Raw genomic sequence first — 19540 nt, forward strand, 5'->3', positions numbered from 1 at the left:
ATGACATTTAACAAGTTAAAACTACTTCTTTTTACTATAAAACATATAGCCTAGTATGTACTAACAAATGTGATTGAATTTATAGGACTAGAATTAAGTGGGAAAAAGGTATTATTTTCTTGAAAGTCATGTTTATTATGCTGATACACTGTGAGAAAATAAATTTTGGTAAATTGTTAATTTTAACAATAAATGTTGAATAAATAAATGAGCTTTAATGAACTAGCCTTTAATAGTCATATTGGAAACTGTATTCAAGTACTTATTCTGTTGCTATTACCTAGCTACTCAGGCAATAATGGGGAACATAACTATCGTAAATTATTGGTCCTCATAATGAATGACTATGAGAGAATAGTAAAAATGATCGAATGCTCCTGATAAATAGATTTGAAAATAAAAAAGAATGTATTATTGATCGTTGTTTTTGTTCTCCTTCTCCTTCCTTCCTTCCTTTCTTCCTTCCTTCCTTCCTTCTCTTCCTCCTTCTCTTTCCTTCTCCTTCCTTCTTCTCCTCCTTCCTTCTTCTCCTCCTCCTCCTTCCTCCTGCTTCCTCCTTCTGCTTCTCCTTCCCCCTCCCCCTTCCTCTTCCTCCCTCCTCTTCCCCCCTGCTCCTCCTTCTTCTCCTTCTTTCTTTCCTTTTCCTTCTCCTTCTCCTTCTTCTCTTTTACATTCCCCTTCTGATTGTGGTGCAAGATGAGAGAGAGAGTTGTGTCTAACACCCAATTTAGGAATCAGTTTATTTTATATGCTGGTTAAATGGTAGACAAAAAATGATCTTACAAACTTAGCTACAGACTCGATGAGCCTTTTCTGGATTTTCAGTGAGCTGACCTGTTCATGTATAATATGAGTAACTAAATTTTAGGTAATAATATCCTATTAACATTTTGTAGCAAATCACATTTGGGTCAGAAATCTTCCTTCTTTCTATAAAAGGCATATAATTGCATTGCAGTCAAGAACTTTAGGACTGCTCTTGCAAACGTTTAAAAATATTATATCACATTATCTTTCTTAATATTAGGCCACAATAATTATTTCACATCTTTCTTTTACTAATTTTTCGTGGGTCTGAAAGAAATACATTTAAAAGAACACTGTGGATGGATAGAGAACACCCAATTTGCCTCATTCCTTGTTATTGTTCCTCCTCCTTTCCTTCCTTATATAATCTTATAGCTAGTAGCAGAATGAAATATGAAGAAAGGAAGTAATTAATATATGTTTCAGCACTATCACCTCATTGAATATTCAGATGCTGATTGGCAGAACAATAAGATTTATTATATTATGTTGTATTCAGCATGTTCAACTCTATTATTTATTTAAGAGAGTAAATTCAGTAAAACTTACTTTGAAGTTAATTAATATAAGACTTTTTTTCCTCAAAATAAATGAGTATATCTTGTCTGTGGTCATTTTTAAGGAAAAAGCATATAATTGTATATTATCATTTTTTGTACAAAATTACTATTTTAAAGGAACATAAATAGTTTCTCTATTTTATAAGGATGGATTCTTGAATCTATTTTTTTCGTTTTATTTTCTTTAAGAGACATTTTGACCTTGCTGTGAAGCTAAGCTAGGGAGGACATTGGCAGAACTCTGTGTGTGTGTCCTCATGCATAGCTTTTGATGAGAATTTAGTAAGACAGACAATAGTTCCTTGCCAAGTTATTAATTTTAAATCTCATCTTTACTGTAGAATGTAAATATTTATAGAATACTCCCAAATCCAGGGAGATGGATCACAAAGAATTGGAAGTTTTTAGCTTTCTATACTCTTATGAATCTTAGCTGTGTCACTGCTATATAATGCCATGATCAATTTTTTTTATTTTTTATTTTATTTTATTTTATTTTATTTTATTTTATTTTATTTTATTTTATTTTTTTTTTTTGCTTCTCACCCCAAATGATTGTAAACTGGTAATCATATTGAAACCAACCATTTAAAAGTCATGGGGCCTGGCATGGTGGCTCACGCTTGTAATCCTAAAACTTTGGGAAGCTGAGGCGGGTGGATCACTCGAGGTCAGTAGCTCGATACCAGTCTGGCCAACATGGCAAAACCCCTCTCTATAAAAATACAAAAAATTAGCCGGGCATGGTGGTGTGCACCTGTAGTCCCAGCTACTTGGGAGGGTGAAGCTAGAGAATCGCTTGAACCCGGGAGGGAGAGATTGCAGTGAACCAAGATCTCACCACTGCACTCCAGCCTGTGTGACAGAGCAACATTTTGTCTCAAAATCAAAAACAAAAACAAAAACAAACCAACAAAAAGCGCTACAGGAATCACCCTTTTAAAATAGCAAAGACAACACCTATATTTAATCAGCAGATTATTCACCTCTAGAAATACAAATATAATTTTTAAAATAAATATTTGCTAGGTTTAGGATGAAAATATCTTCATTTTCATATTGTATCAATCCTTTCTCCATCTGTCCATCTTTTGACGTACTTAACAAATACTGCTGATTAAATTTAAATTACCCACATCCTAACATTCTAAGACACACATGCAACAATCTCAGTCTGTATGGATGCTTTCACTGGGACTTATTTGCAAAGTACAAGATCCAGTTTTATGTTAAGTAGGTGGGTTGCTAATCTGCAAGAATGCCATTCTTGATCAGGCCTTTATGAATTGTTTGTAAGTACCAGCTGGACAATGAAAGCTTTATATTCATTCTGCAATTAGCCAAAATAATTCTAGTTAAAGTCTGGTTAAGACTTCTAGTAGGAAATGAATGTAAACTATTCATTCTTTATCGTTCTTTCTGGTTTCATTTTGGCACATGCATTTATTAAAATACAATCCCCTAAGTTGCTTTTTCACTGCTTTTCATGTTGCAGATTGAAAATGTTGATGTCTGCCTTAGTTTTCTAGCAGCCAGAGGGGTAAATGTTCAAGGTCTATCTGCTGAAGGTAAGAAAAAGAATGACTGAATTGTCGCAAATGGCATCAATGTATTTAAATTATTTTTTATAATGTAAGAAATGTAACATTGGAGTATACGGCTCCTTAATATGATAAAAGAAATTGGTTGAAGTCTTCAAGACAACTGAAACATAAACATGATGGTTATTACTATGTGCTTTAAGTATTTGAATGTTTTCCATATTTTGCCAGAACTATTCTTTTCATAACCAACTATATGGGAGAGGAGTGAATCAACAAAACATCTTTATGTTATTACTAGTTTATAGTATAATTAGATTTCTTAAGTAGGTTAATAGAGAATTAGATAAATGTTGGATGGACATAAATACAGGTAAAATATTTTAATTAAGTCTTAATATTATTTTATTAATACCATTTCTATAATATATTCAAGTTGGTAGAAATAGTCAAAATAGTTGGTTAGTTTAAATAAGTCACTATGAAGTATTAAATAATTAGAACTAACAGCATTAATCACTGTTATATATAAATGTTTTAAATCATTAAAGATTCAAAAGATCATCACTAAAATTGAAAGATAGTAAAATGGGGAAAACTTGAACAAGTTTTGATGTTTATCTTTTTCTGAGTTTATTTTACTCTCACATGTAAAGGTGGCAACAGTTGGCAAACGCTTGCCACACATAAGATAAAATTTGCCATACTTGAGAACCCTGATATTTAAATTTCTTTTAAATTTACATGTTATAATGTATAATTAAATTGCACATTCAATGGCCAATAAGCTCAAGTTCAAACCTAACTGGTAGTTCTGTAACTTAGAATAACATTTGAATAAAATTCCCCAGGATAATATGTTGCTAAGTAGTTAAAGGCAGGCTAGAATTGCTGCCATTTATTCATTTTTTTTGTGTATCTTCCTTATGAAAACCTTTATTAATATAAGCCTATTGATTTTCATTCATCTTTTAAAAATATATGAATGCTCAAAATTTACTCTCTAAATTAATTAAGCATGCAAAATAATACAACAATAATTTTAAAAAACTCTTTAAACAAAATCTTTCAGGTTTATAGGAGAATATTAACACTCTCTCAATGTAGCCTCAGATTGATAAGCCAGCTCTTCAATATGACGGAAACTATGAGAAATGTTTGGGGAGGAAATAGAGCAACTCAGAGGGTCATTTTATATTAATTATTTTACTGCATAGTTTGAGTTATATGATAAACCATCAGAGATCAAGAAATCCAAAGATTTGGTTAATTTTCCTAAACTCCAAAAGGGGACATAAAGCCTTGATCTCAGAGGAGGATGTATTTTATTGCCAACAGCAAGTTTTATTTAAAATATGATTAGAGGTTATGTAGCTTACTTTCAAGCTTTACTTCCTTCTCTTTCCCTATTTTTTAAGTTATAACTACAGGAGAAAAATGTAGGCTTATGTGTAACCTACATTGTGAATTTTATTTTTTTATTCAATATTTGAAAATCTTACACAGGAACTTTATCTGTTAGAACCAGGATTTTTACTTATTCAATTATGTTATCTAACATAAGCTAATCTTCATTATTTATTAATATATAGCATAAATTAAAAATAAAAGAATTGGAACATTAAAAATTGATATGTCTGTTTTTTGGAAGATATACATACACAGATATATATTTTGATATATATGGATATATATTCGGAAGATATATATATACATAAATATGTATAAATGAGTTGGTGAGTGGGTGATTTAGAAAGAAAGTTGATTGCAACGAATCCAGTTGGTATTACGAGGTGCACCCACATCATCAATATTTATAAATACAGGACAACCAACATTTCAGTGGCTTTCTTTCTCCAGTTTGTAGCCACTGCTATGCTGGCAACAGCTGTGTATATTTGTGAGGAAAACAACGTGCTAAATCAAATGGTTAGCACAAGAGAGAGCTCATTTATTTCTAAGCAGGAGCTAACTCGAGAAAAATTGTAGTTCAAGGTCAGCAAAGAATATCACTTCTGAGCGTGCTTTGTTCTTTTTACCCTCTATCCTTTGATTCTCTCCCTGAAATTCCAAGGTATTTGGAAATGTTAACATGTTTCAGAAATTCAGGTTTGTTTGTGACTCAACTGTGACTGACAGAATTAAGTTGTATCTCTATCTTCACAGATTTAGTTCAAGAGGATTGCATCTAGAGTTTGTTAAAAAGGACATTGAATACATACGATGCTTCTTTTGTATTTTTCATTTCATACAGAAATAAGAAATGGAAACTTAAAAGCCATTCTAGGGCTGTTTTTCAGTTTGTCTCGCTACAAGCAGCAACAACACCACCAACAACAGTACTACCAGTCCTTGGTGGAACTTCAGCAGCGAGTTACTCACGCTTCCCCTCCATCGGAAGCTGGCCAGGCCAAAACCCAACAAGATATGCAGTCCAGGTAAGGAAAGGAAGTAGGGAATGTGTTTCCAATTAGTTTGTGTAGATATAACCTGTTTTTAACAAATTATTGTCCATGAGTTTGAAAAACGTACTCATGTACTTGTATCAGTGTGATGGGATTATTTGACTTGTGTAATGGAAACTAAAACCACTCTTCTTTTGCTTGGACAAGCAACGTCTATCATCTTTGGGTGACATATTTTGTTTGCTTTCTAAAGATTGTTGTTCTGTATCACAGTGTGAAATGTCTTTGGTGTAAGTAATGTGGCATGGCTACTTTCTTCTACAAATGACTTTAGCATTTAGAATGTGCTATTGAGTCCTAGTCTCCTGTCGTGTAGTTATCATTCATTGATACTTTTGATTAATTAAGTCTGTCAAAAATTTCTGGTCTGTTAAACATAGGAGTTTGAGGTTTGGGAACATAGTGTTTTTGATGTGTGTGTGTGTGTGTGTGTGTGTGTGTGTGTGTGTGTATGTGTGTGTATGCACATACATGTATTATTTGTCTGGTTTGAGTCTTTTGGCATATGTAGACACAGCCTGGGTGGAGTGTCCCAAATCATGGCAACTTCCTTTTCTTTTCCATTATTAGTATTGTGTTTTTTTTGTTTTTTTTTTTCAACTTTAGAATTGCATCAGTCAGTGTTCAACTAGAGGAGTCGAGCAAGTAAACAATATATATACAAGAGACTTATTGTGAAGAATTGGTTTAGTGTGATTGTGCATTCTGGTTAGGCAAGTATGAAATCTGAAGGGCAGCCCAGCTGGGAGGGCAGGCTAAAACGCTTGTCATGAACTGAAATTGCAGTACACAGGTAGAATTTCTCCTGTCAAGGAAGCCTCAGTTCTGCTTTTGAAAAGCAAAACTGTCAGCTGGGCACAATGGCTCATGCCTGTATTCCCAGCACTTTGGGAGACTGAGGTGGATGTATCACAAGGTCAGGAGTTCAAGACCAGCCTGGCCAAGATGGTGAAAGCCTGTCTCTATGAAAAATACAAAAAGTAGCCAGGTGTGGTGACAGGCTCCTGTATTCCCAGCACTCTGGAGGCTGAGGCAGAAAATTGCTTGAACCCGGGAGGCAGAGGTTGCAGTGAGCCAAGATCCAGCCTGGGTGACAGAGCGAGACTCCATCTAAAAAAAAAAAAAAAAAAAAAAAAAAAAAAAACAACTTTCTTTCAACTAGTTGAATCAAGATCACTCAGATTATCTAAAATAAACTTTACTGAAAGTCAATTGATTATAGAATTTTATGACTTCCTCAAAGTATCTACATAGCAACAACTAGATTAGTATTTGATGGAATAACTTAAGACTATAGTCTAACATAGTTTACATGTCAAAATAAATGATCACAGAATGAAGTTTCACTTAACAACTTTCATGCAAACTACTATATTTGTTCCTGAACAATGACTGGGGTATTGGTTAGTTAGCTCTATTACATAAATAGTTATGATTATTTTTCTTAAGGAGAGAGGATATGAAAATCCCTTTCATTGTCTTTGAAAATATAAACACTTGTCAACAAATATAAATATTTAACTTTGTCCACCTTAGAAGTCAAGTTTGAAACCTACTAACATTCATCTAACCTTGAGTTTGGTAATTAGAAATGACTCAGACAATTAAAATGATGTTCCAAAATACATTTATGAACCACTTCCCACTTACTGTCAATTGTTCAGAAATCACCTCTCTTTCATCTATTAACCAACCCTCATATGGACCTTGTTTGTTACTTCATAATAAACAATATTTATTTCTCTATACAACCATGTAAATTCTATTCCCTTTGGAAGATTTTCACTCATCAGTGAATTTTTAAATGAATTTAAAAAAGCTATAGTTTTACTGAAAACATAGCATATAATATAAAGTTTATGAAGTGATGGGGGATATATTTTATTATAAAATAATGCACATATTTGACTGCTCTTTAAGCTCATCTTGGCTTTTGGTTTTATCAAGTGAGATTGTACAAGACTCATAGTGGAAAATAAATCTCTATAGGATAAGTTTCTTGGATTTTCGTAAGCACAGAGAAGAAGAAAGTGGATAACATCATGTTTTATGTATTATTATTATTATTATTATTATTATTTTTTGTGTGGATGGTTGGAATAAAGAGATGGATTCTGAAAAGTGCCAGAAATAATATTACTAGAGTTTGGTTTAAGCAATTTAAATAAAAAAGACACAAGAAGAGTAGCTGAAAAAATAAAGGAAATAAAACGATTTTGTGTAAAGCATGTTGACTCTGGAAGTGATACAGAATATCATTTGACATTGCTTTACCTCACTTTTTTTCTGTATCTTCCATGTGAAATTTATTGTCAAGAATTTCTTGCCCAGAATTTCTTGGTAGTTATGACCCTTTTAGGAAATTGTTTCTTTTCCTATTCTTCTGGCTGGATGTACATTACTGTTATGCAACTATGGGGTAATTTAAAATATAAAACCATGTATAATACTCATGGTTTTTATACTGTTTTGTGGAAGGATGTCTCAATTTTTCATTACAAGTCTATGAAAAGTATTCTTTTCAACAGTGTCCTTTAAGGCTGAGGGAGACTTTTAGCAAAATTTTCTTCTGGATTTAATTACTTTTTGAATTGACATATAATTTAATAAATGTGTATAGAGTAACAGCTTTACTAAAAGTAGTATTCAGGACCCTGATATAGAAGAGTTCAAGTCTTACTTTCAATAGTTTTACTTTCAATTGAATTTGTTACGTGTTTTAAAGGATATGATATTTAAGACATTAATACTTATTTTTATTCATATAGATTTGGTGTATCACATTAATATATGAATTAGAATTTATGTGGACTTACCTGTCGCAATCAATATTTTTAAAGCATTTTTCAAAAGGCCATAATGATAATATACATAGGAATGTAATATAGTATCTATGTGTTAGAACCAAGATAATTAATGCAGAAAAATTCCTAGTGACAAATTTATCTTCATTTGCTAGAGGTGTGAGTCATAAATCATGATTTATGATGCCTTTCTATTGATTTCAAAGTTCTTTCCAAGTAAATAGTTTAAATGTCAACTTGCTATACTTTTCTGGATATTTGGCCAGAAAATGATCTTATATTTTTCTCTGTAGACTAATGAACATTTCTTTGGGCACATTGGTTCAGTTCAGTAAAAGTGTTTCTGTTTCATTCTCTTTGTTTAAAGTAAATTGGCAGAATTCTACCTACTTCTACAACATTTATTTTATCTATTAATAATTTTTAATTTGATTTTACTATTTTGAAAATAACTCCAGATGTTTTTACTCAATTTGAATAGCTTTCATTTAAACAGAAATTTGGATTTAAAAGTTAACAAGTGAAATATACAGGAGAAAAAATAAAACATGAACCAAGAGGAAAGAATAGAGTAACAAACTCTGCTCTCCTACTCTCTCAGTTGCCTCTCCACCTTTGAGTGTATGTATCTATAGGGGCATGGGTCGCGTGCTGTATGTGAGCTTGAGTGGGTGTGTGCACAAGTGTGCATGCATGTGTGTCCTGTTCAAGTGGCACCAGGAGCTCTAATTGTTAAGAGTTTACCTCTGGAATCAGACTGCCAGCACTTGGATCTGGATTAAAGTAAAGGTGGGATTCAGATTTTAAGTTTCTTAAATTCATTACAAGGAATTATTTGGCTTATTTGGAGTGATAAAGACTTGATTAACCAAGTAATCAATTCTTTACAATTTAGATATATTTAATATAAAACTGATATTTTATCTATGTCACTATTTTTTGATAAACTTTATGTGGCTAAAGATTCAACATCTTGCTATATTCCAAAATATTAAGCATCTTATTTGCATTTATTTAGTGTGGTAAATAAAACTAGTTCATTTTATATTTCTTAATTTTATTTTTATTTTGAAAAAGGTAGATAAAAATTCTTCTCTCCAACCAAAAGGGGAAATATGAGAAGTGTTTCAATATAAAATGCTAAAAAAATATTATATAAAGGTTGGTATCATAGTTATTTTTCACAGGGAAGAAGGAAATCCCTTTGCTTATTCTAGGAAACAATGTAAAAATAAATCCTATAATTTTAAAATTCATAAAATTCATTTTCATCCTAGGCTATTTCTGTGAACTTTACTTTTTCGTATGTTGCATTTTCACAATTAGAGTCCTAGTTGACAGGAAAACCAAAAGAAAATTCTATTTCAACCCTATGCAGTACCTGGCACATACCAGCCAATACTCAGTAAATGAGTGCATGATTTTCCTAAGAATATCTGGTAAAAACATTACAGTGAAAAAAATATAAAATGAAATTTGATTTTTCTTATGTACTGACCTTGTTATACACAAGGTGTTAGGATGATAGTACATGTAAAAGATAATTTTTTTATTTGCTAAAAGCTTTTTTAAAAGACGTGATTTTTCTTAAAATACATGCTTTTATCTTAATTTTTGACCAGATTATTAAATGATTTTCCTTACCGTTATCAAATAGTTAACGAATTTTACCAACTCATAGATAGTGGTTATTAAATCACATGAATAGTTTATGTAGTATACAACTGAAACATGTAAAAAGAAGAAAATTGAATGTGAAAGTAGAGGTCAGAGATTACATAGATAGATGATAGAGGTGGCAAAGCCAGTGGTGATATATCTTTCTGAATTTAAAAAAAATTATTTTGGGAACTTGAAAGATTATGATCTCTGCAGATGATCATACGTCCTTCTGCTTTTGATTTTGTAGGAGCAAATCAATCATGTGTCCACTTTCAGTTAAGATGAACGTGCTCTTACAGGACTCACAAGTTAAACTGTGAAATCCCCGGGTATATGTTTTCTGAATGGCTTGTCTGTTCCCTTGCAGTCCCTTTCCAAGGTTCCTGTGACCCCTACCACACACATTGCTTTTGGAACCCTCTTACCATAGAGGACATTTGCCTTCCAGGGTATCTTTTCCAGGAAACATTATTTCCTTCTGGGAGATTCACTCTGAAACTGGGACGGTTTACAGCTTTTTGGCCAAAGGTTATAAATCTTGAGAAGTATATAAGGCAGTTTAATTTAAGATGACAGGAAGGCTCTAGTAATTTACGCCCTTGTGAACCTGGCTTCAATTAGCTGCCTAACGCAGTTCTGTGTTGTGGCCTATAGTGTGCTCTTTAAAAAAGTCAGTTAATCAATTAAACTTTAAACAAAACAAAAACATAAAAGAAGACGGATATTTATAAATCATTATTTAAAGCAGGATTTTTTTTATCTCTAGAGGGAAATAATTGAAGAGAAAGAAATTATTCTTAATTGACTGCATTTGGAAACCCAGAGTATGTAATACTAAGAGAGAAAGTTTGTGTGAGCACGTGCACACACTTTTGTTATGTTCTAACACTGGTGTTTCAGTTGTTATAGATGAAGATTATATTATAGTAAAGGTGGGACTCAGATTTTAAGTTTCTTAACTTCATTACAAGCAAATATTTCGCTATATTTGGAGTGATAATGACTTGATTAGCGAAGTAATCAATTTTTAAAAATTTAAATATATTTAGCATAAAAATTAGATAGTATCTCAGTATTTTTGTTGTTTTGTTTTGTTTTGTTTTGAGACAGAGTCTCGCTCTGTCATCCAGGCTGGAGTGCAGTGGCACAATCTCAGCTCACTGCAACCTCTGCCTCCCAAGTTCAAGCCACTCTCCTGCCTCAGCCTCCCTAGTAGCTGGGATTACAGGTGCCCGCCACCATGGCCAGCTATTTTTTTTTTTTTTTTTTTGCATTTTTTTGTGGAGATGTGGTTTCACCATGTTGGCCATGGTGGTCTCGAACTCCTAGCCTCAGATTTTCTGCCTGCCTCAGTCTCCCAAAGTGCTAGGATTATAGGCATGAGCCATCATTCCCAGCCGCTATGTCAGTATTCTTGGATGCATTTTATGTGGGTAAAGATTAAACATCTTCTGTATTGGTTATTTCAGAGTCAGGCAAGTATGGGTTGAAATCCTGCTTGCCAATTCCCAGTGGAGTGGCGTGGCCAAGTGATTTTAACCTGCTCAAATCCTAGTGTTCTTCCTCTAATATTGGAATGGTGGCAACTTTCTCATAAGGGTGTTGGAAACCAGATGAAATGGTTTATGTATAAAATGCTTACTTAGCATAACACAGCATATAATAGACACTCAAACCAGCTATTTCCATCTTCCCTTCTCTCACTTGAAGATCATATCACATGTGTAATAAATACATGTGTAATAAAATACATTGACCCACATTAAAAACCTTAAGTCAACCTCATTACTGTTCTCCCTTTTCTTTCTCTAATCAAGTCTGCCCATTCCACTTCTAAGTTTAATTAAATATATGAAAATAATTTAAAGTAACAATATTTCCACTAAAATAGCTTAATAATGCTCAGTCCTTTGTATGCCCAGTCTAAATAAGCAGAATAACCCCTTTAATTACTTTAGGTATTTTTTTTTAGTAGTTACTTCCATGTAGCTAAATAAAATGCTTCGACCACTGGTTTCTGTTCATCAATTTGATCATTATCATTTGATTCACACTTCTCTATTTCTTCCCACCCTCATTAATTGATTCTACAAGTTTTTATTAAGTACGTAATACGTTCTAGACAATCTTCTAGTCACGGGAGATAGGCAGAAGACAAAAGAGATTAAAAAAAAATTTGCTGTCTTGAAGCTTTCATTCTAGTGATTGGAGATAATACAAAATTAATTAAAATATTTACCAGTAATTTGACAGCTGATGATGGAGAAAAACAAATCACAAAAGGGCAAATCAAATGTGTGAGAGCCATTTTTTTGCTAATTAAAATTTAATGAGGACCGAGGAAAGTCCTCATTCAGATGATGACGCTAAGCAAAGAAAATGAGAGAATGTTGTCGGTGAATATTTCAAGGCAGAGCGTTTCAGGCTGAGAGAAGGAATGCTCTTAGACCTTGAATTAAGAGCCTGTCTGGTTTTCTTCAAGAAGAGAAAACATCTATCCCAGTTGGACTGGATCAGAGGGAAAGAGGCAGAAGAAGAGTAGGTTATAATTCGAAGAAACATAAGAATTAGTATGGCCCTGTTGCCATTGTGAAGACTTTGGCTTTTATTCCTGGAGAGAGGGGAAGATAGTAAGTGCCATGAGGAACATAAACAGGCATATAAATAAAGTGGTCACATTGTCTGCTGTGTTGAAAATAGAGTGTAGTAGGGAAAAGGTGGTAGCAAGAAGTCGTGGAAAAAACTTGGGCTATCGTGTTGAAGGTGCAGAGAGGAAGTTAAATGCCAAATGCGTTTTGAAGGTAACGTCAGTAGAAGAAACTGATAGACTTGTAATGAAATTGGTACACAAAAGGGGGACTGTAGCATGGATAAAAAGGAGGCTATAATGGGAGACTCTGTGTTATCAATGTAGTATTAGCTATTGGAAAGATGGTGTTTCCATTTGCTGAAATGAAGGAAAAAAATTGTGAGGAAAGGTTTGGTAGGGAGAAAGTCAGATATTCACTTATTGTCATGTGAGCTTTGAAACATCTGTGAGATATATCCAAAATACTGAGGAGGCCATTGGAATTGCAAGACTGGGTTTAAGGGACAGATGGAGCCTATAAAAATCATGAAAAAATAAGTATATAGCAACAATAAAAAGCTATGAGACTAGACATGATTTAGTCACCAAAATCTGTACATAGATGAAGAAGAGAACTGAGGCCTTGGATCAGGAGCTTATCAATATTTAGAGATCAAGGAGATGGCAAGACTTGACAGAGGAGACCAAAAAGAGTTAGCCTGTTAAGTAGGAAGAAAAGTAGAACTTGATGTCCTGGGAAGCAGGTGTATAACGTGTTCAATGGAGAGACAGATCAATAGTCATAACTTATATGGAGCCCCTTTTGAACCATTCTAAATAGTTTATACATACATTTACCGTCTCAATCCTCACAACAATCCTATGATGTACGTACTGTTTTCTTTCTTTCTTTCCTTCCTTCCTTCCTTCCTTCCTTCCTTCCTTCCTTCCTTCCCTTTCCTTCTTTTCTTTTCTTTTCTTTTCTTTTCTTTTCTTTTCTTTTCTTTTCTTTTCTCTTCTCTTCTCTTCTCTTCTCTTCTCTTCTCTTCTCTTCTCTTCTCTTCTCTTTTCTTTTCTTTTCTTTTTTGAGATGGAGTCTCACTCTGTCACCAGGCTGGAGTGCAGAGGCACAATCTCGACTCACTACCACCTCCACCTCCCGGGTTCAAGAGATTCTCCTGCCTCAGCCTCCCAAGTAGCTGGGACTACAGGCATACGCCACCATACCCGACTAATTTTGTATTTTTAGTAGAGATGCGGTTTCACTGTGTTGGCCAGGACGGTCTCGATCTTGACCTTATGATCTGCCTGCCTCGGCCTTCCAAAGTGCTGGTATTACAGGTGTGAGTCACCGCACCCAGCCTGTACTGTATTCTTAATACTAATTTTGACATAAGAAAAATGGAAAGAGCAATTAAATTGCACAGTTTCACAGAGACTAGGCTGTATATTGGATCAAGGCAATCTAGTACAGAGTTTGTGTTTCTAACCATTAATTACAGAGTGTCAACTATATGAAATGTGGGATATAAGTAGGATGAGGACTGAGAAGTGACCTATGGCTTCTGCACTGGATGAGAGCTCTTTCAGTGAGGTAGTTGCTGTGATAACTTGATTGAAATCTGTGCAAAAGAGAATGAGAGGGAGGAATTACAGATAGAGATACACAATTTAATGTGTCAATTAAAAGAAGAGATAGCAAATATAGGCAAGTCTTTCTAGGAGTGTTACTAACATAGTTATACTCCACTATCTTTAGTTCTTTTGTTGGTTAACTTTGGACCTTTATATATTTTTGTACCTTCATATAATGGAATAACATCTTTATTTCTTTTTCAATCACCTGTAGAATATCTTTTGGTTTTTGTAAAACCTGGATATTAAAACTACGGTGTGGTTCTCCTCTATCCACTGACAATTTCCAATCTCTGTTATTGGCACTTTTATTTTTTGTTACCAATGTTCATATGATTAATCTATTTTGTACACGTATCTGATTGTTCTATGCTTTTAGTATAGGTTGATTCTAAAAGTTGTATGTGTGTGTATATATATATATATATACACACACACACACACACACACACGTGTATATATATACATATTCTTCAGAATCAAGTAATATACTCTGATTCTTCCCTAGTTAAGGCCTATCTGAAAGTTGATATTTGTTTGAATTGATGCATAAAATGGTAGATAATTTGAATAAGGGCCAGAGCTCATTTTATTATAGTTTGGGGAGATGAGTCCAAGTAAACCAAGGGATCACTGTATGCCAGGGTCTTTTTTCTGGGATTATTCAGTTATTATAGTTTAAAATGCTTTTTGTGTTCAGATAGTTGGTTTTGGTTTAGCTTTGCTTGTAAAAAAATTGTTCTTAGTTTTACTTTTCTTAACTAAGTCAGAATCAATTAAACTTAATTTTCTAGGTATAAAATGAAAACATCATAATTGTATTTTATCTTTCCAAAAGAATTGTGAGAATATAAATACATTTGAAAGTATGAGACTAACTCTTAATTTAAGAACTTAAGAAATACTTTTTGCCATAAATATGTAGTTAAAAACAATGGTGAGCCATTATTTGTCCCTATCAAATCTTTTTTAAGATGTGAAATGTTATTATAATAGAGCTGTGACTCATGATAACTAATTTGTGATTTATTTATTTAAAATTTTATCACAGGACATTTTGATGGCCTAGTTAGATATTTTCTACCAAACACTAGAAATTTGATTCCAACCAGAGGTACTACGTATTTGGCATATATGAGCCACTTTCTTCTCAAATAGAGCACTGATAATATATGTAATTATTTCATTTACAATTTTATACTATATGAAATTATTTATTAATCTTTTCTACTAAAGACTAACATCAAAAAGTTAAAATTTATTACAAATTTTCAAAAATTTTCGAAACTTATTAAAGTCAACAGCTATTGAATTTATTAATCTGTTTTCTACTAAAGACTAACCTCATCTCAACTTTTTAAGGTTAGTCTTTATAAAAAACAGATTAATAAAGTCAATATATATAATTTTGAATAAATTTCTAAAATTATAATTAATAAAGTCAATAACTATTAGCTTTTCATAATCCCTTTTCTATGCCTCTACTTCTGACCATCCCAAATGCCTCTCTCTTTCTGATTGATCTCTCAGTCTCATAAGATGTTAAAAGAAAATAACTTGATTTTATTAATTACGATTTTCAATATGGAGTAAAATTACATCTCAGTACATTCAGAACTTCAGCCTCAAAAAGTTGAAGTTAGTCATCAGTAGAAAACATATTAATAATTATGGACCTTTTTTCTATTATAAGTCAATAACTTTTCAAATTACTGACATAATAAAAACTGCAACTGTCTCAAAAATCATAATTGTCTGGACATGATAGCTCATGTCTGTAATCTCAGAACTTTGGGAGGCCAAGTCAGGAGGTCACCTGAGGTCAGGATTCCAGACCAGCCTGGTCAACACTGTGAGACTTGCTCTCTACAAAACAAATACAATACAGAAAAAAAAAAAAAAAAAAAAAAAAGCCAGAAGTGGTAGTGTGTGCCTGCTGTCCTGATTACTTGGGAGGCTGAGGTGGGAGGATGGCTCGAAACCAAGAGGTCAAAACTGCAGTAAGCCATAATTGCACCACTGCATTCCAGCCTGGGCACAGAGATTCCTCCATATATATATATGCTATAATAATTATGTCAGTATAATCATTAGATTGTTTTTCTGTAGCCAAGTCTACATGGAAAATCAGGAGATAACTTGGTGAGCATGGAATTACATTTAGGGGATTTGCATGTTTCAGCAACTTAGTCTTGCTTATGAGACTTTAACCATTAGTCAAGGGCACACTTTCAACTACACCTCTTTATATTCCCTTTTCTATGCTTCTACTTCTGACCATCCCAAATTCCTCCCTCTTTCTGATTGAGCTCTCAGTCTCATAAGATGTGAAAAGAAAAAAAAAAAAAAAAAAAAAGCCTTCTCTTTCTGCTGTGTGGCAGACTCTAGACCAGTGCTCACCCATCAGAGATGTTTTGTGACCCCAGTCACTGCTTACTAAAATTGTTACTGAAATGCCAGAGATTTGGTCTAGGTCCTGCTGTGCACTACAGAGAAAGCCACTTACTGAGAGAATGAGTATTGCCAGAGAAGAAGGCTTTAACTGGGTGCTGCAGCTGAGGAGAAGGAAGACCAGTCTCAAATCCAACTAAAATTAGGGGTTTATATGGCAAGGAAGAAACGTAGCTATGTGTGGGAAAACAGGAACGAGGGAGGGATAAGGAAGAGGAGTTGGTCAACAGGAAGCAGGTGGTCAGTTAAGCAATCATGACAGATGAGGGGCCTGGCGTCTTATTGTCCAGATATAATTATCTGATAAGTTTCAGTTCCTTGACACTATTTGGGATGCCTGATGGTTGGTTTCCCAAGAAAAAAACTCAGATAAGACAACCGTAAGTTTCTCAAGTTTTAAGACTGGAGGGGTCAATTTCTATGTTTATTCAAAAGAAACCATAAACATCAGTTCTATGGGACAATTGGGCTGGCTTGATTATGATTGTATTGATGATTATATTTGCTTTGCAGTAAATGGAGAGCAGCCCAATTATAAGGACTTGATAGAATAGATTTTCTCACAAATCTTCATATACTTTATAGATATTCATCTTTTAAATGTAATAAAAGTCATTTTCCTGAGCATATGTATTAAGAAATAATTTAACATATTTTGTGATGACTACAATGCTTTTTAAGTATTTAGAAGTATTAAATAATCTGATTTTTCACTGATCTGTGTGGTCTTTGCCTAAGTTAGTTTAAATTTTTAGTTTGACAAAATAACTTTTGCTACCAGTATTCAAGGTCCGATTTTTTAAAGGTGGTTGCATTCAAATGAATTTTTGGAATGAAGCTCTGAATGTATTGAGATGTAATTTTACTCCATGCTAAAAATTGAAAATGGGAAAACATCCACAGAACAGCATTGTGGAGTAGTACTTTGAGCTATGTGTAACAGCATTTTGGAAAATCTAATTTATGGTGATATTGTAAAAGAAATATGAGCCTCATTTCCTGAATTCTCCTTTATCTTGAAGTTTGACATTCCTAAAAGAGCAAGAGACTTTGATGCTGTAATATCTTACACAGGCCTCTGCCTCTTTAGTTACTGTTTTGAGATCTCACAAAAGCAGACCATGCAGGTGGCCTTATTAACTATCTGTGGAAATTTAAGATAAGACAGAGGTTATAACATATTTTCATACTGTATTTCACTAACAGGATAAGTTATCACAGTAACCTGTCCCAAATGCAATTCAGATGATATTTCAGCCACCCGGTTACTAAAAAGAAACACGTGTGGATAAAAGCTGTTTCTGACTTATTTATGGATTAGGCAATAACTGTTTTCAGTGAACTCTTAGCAAAAGGGGACCGTATTTTATGATGTACTCTGCAGTGAGGACAGTTTTTGCAAAATGCCTTAAATATTTTTTAAGGACCACATACAGTTTTGAGGTACCAAAGATATATTTGCAGAAGTGGCTAAATAACTCTTTCTTAGTGCTAATAGCATGTTAGTTATCATTTTATAGCAGTTCACAAGGATCCTGCAGAAGTCTTTATACTAAAGGAAGAATTTAGTTTAAGGAGCTCTTTAAATCTTAATTCTGAATATATGGTTTCATTTCTATCCCAAGCAATCATAGGACATATAAAGAAATTTATTTCCATCTATCTCCATCTTAAAAACCCTTAGTAAATGTATTTAACTGTCTTTAAAGTTTATTCTTTTGTCTAAAATTCCTTAGCATAAAACTTTAAAAAACACATTTAATTATAGTGTATTTTGGGTACTTTATTCCAAATTTTTCTCTCAAGCCATTTTCAGTGAATTTGAAAGGAAATAATTTCTGTCTTTTTAACATAATACTGTATCATAGAAGAGAAAATTGGGAGGTAAAAATTGCCCACTACAACTCAAACCCAAGAAAGCCCTTATTTTATACTCTGAGATTTGTTTCTTTATATTCCTCTATGTCTTCTTGTGAATGATGCTTTTAGAAAAAACGAATGTGATATCATAGTTAAGCATGCTTTTCTCTTTCTTTGGGAATCAAGAGTACTATGTGTCTCACTATATAGGGATTCTGAATACGGATTTCTTCTTTTGTGATATGTGTATTTGACTCTAAGACTGAGGGCAAATAGATAGGGCCAGAAACAAGGATGATTCTAAAATGATTTTCTATAAAATTTCTTAATGTAGATAAGAGTTATAAATACATATATATATTTATATATGAGTTATAAATATATAATATAATAAGAGTTATAAAAACCTATGTAATATGAAAGATTGCCCTTACATTCTATTTTGCCCTAATAAATATAGTTTATTCAACTACTTTTTTTTTAAGTACATCCATTTAAAAATTACTGTTTTCTACCTGGTTTTTAGGTTTTGATGAACCAGCCACTGTCTACTTGGGCAGTCAATGCATAACATATGGCTTAACATTAGAGCCTTGTGTTCTTTTCCACTGGTGATTTGAAAGTTCAAATGTGACTTTTCCACAAATAAATTGGCCCTCACCATGAGCCAAGAGATACATTAGACATGTGGCTAAGATAAAGTGATGTTCCTTTTCAAATCACCCACCATCTTATAGAGTACCTAGATATTTAAGCAGATCACTTAATAGACATGTTAAGTAATTGAACAAAGCACAAGTTGCTCAGTGATCAAAGTTAGAGGAAAGAGCACATATGAAGGCGCTGACGAAGGAAATGCCTTTTCACATTCAGGAAACGGTAGTTATTTGGCTGGGAAGAAAATTAAAGTAGAAATGGGTTCTGGGTATCTATTGCTGCTTTACAAAAGCATCCCACAATCTAACGGCACAAAACAACATAACCATTTTACGATGCTGATGGATTTTGTAAGCCAAGGAATCAGACAGGGCATAAAGAGGATGGCTTGTCCTTGCTCCACTATGTCCAGGACATGCAATGGAGAAGGATGGAATGGCAGGGATGTCACAAACTGGTGAGAGACAGTATATCTGTGGTTAGAGAATCCACTTCCAAGATGATTTCTTGACTCACAGGTCTAGCAGCT

General features: G+C 33.4%; 1 protein-coding gene across 2 annotated transcripts in view; it reads left to right on the forward strand.

Annotated features, from left to right (window-relative positions):
• The window catches only part of NAV3 (neuron navigator 3), a 392378-nt gene that overhangs the window by 137471 nt on the left and 235367 nt on the right, over nucleotides 1–19540 (forward strand). For both annotated transcript variants that reach the window (XM_010359591.2, XM_010359593.2), the window contains exons 4-5: nucleotides 2863–2935; nucleotides 5163–5346. In XM_010359591.2, coding sequence (XP_010357893.1) covers nucleotides 2863–2935; nucleotides 5163–5346 — 257 coding nt within the window. The remainder of the gene's footprint in view (nucleotides 1–2862; nucleotides 2936–5162; nucleotides 5347–19540) is intronic.

This window comes from Rhinopithecus roxellana, chromosome 10, assembly GCF_007565055.1.
Source record: "Rhinopithecus roxellana isolate Shanxi Qingling chromosome 10, ASM756505v1, whole genome shotgun sequence".
NCBI classification, from domain to species: Eukaryota; Metazoa; Chordata; class Mammalia; order Primates; family Cercopithecidae; genus Rhinopithecus; species Rhinopithecus roxellana.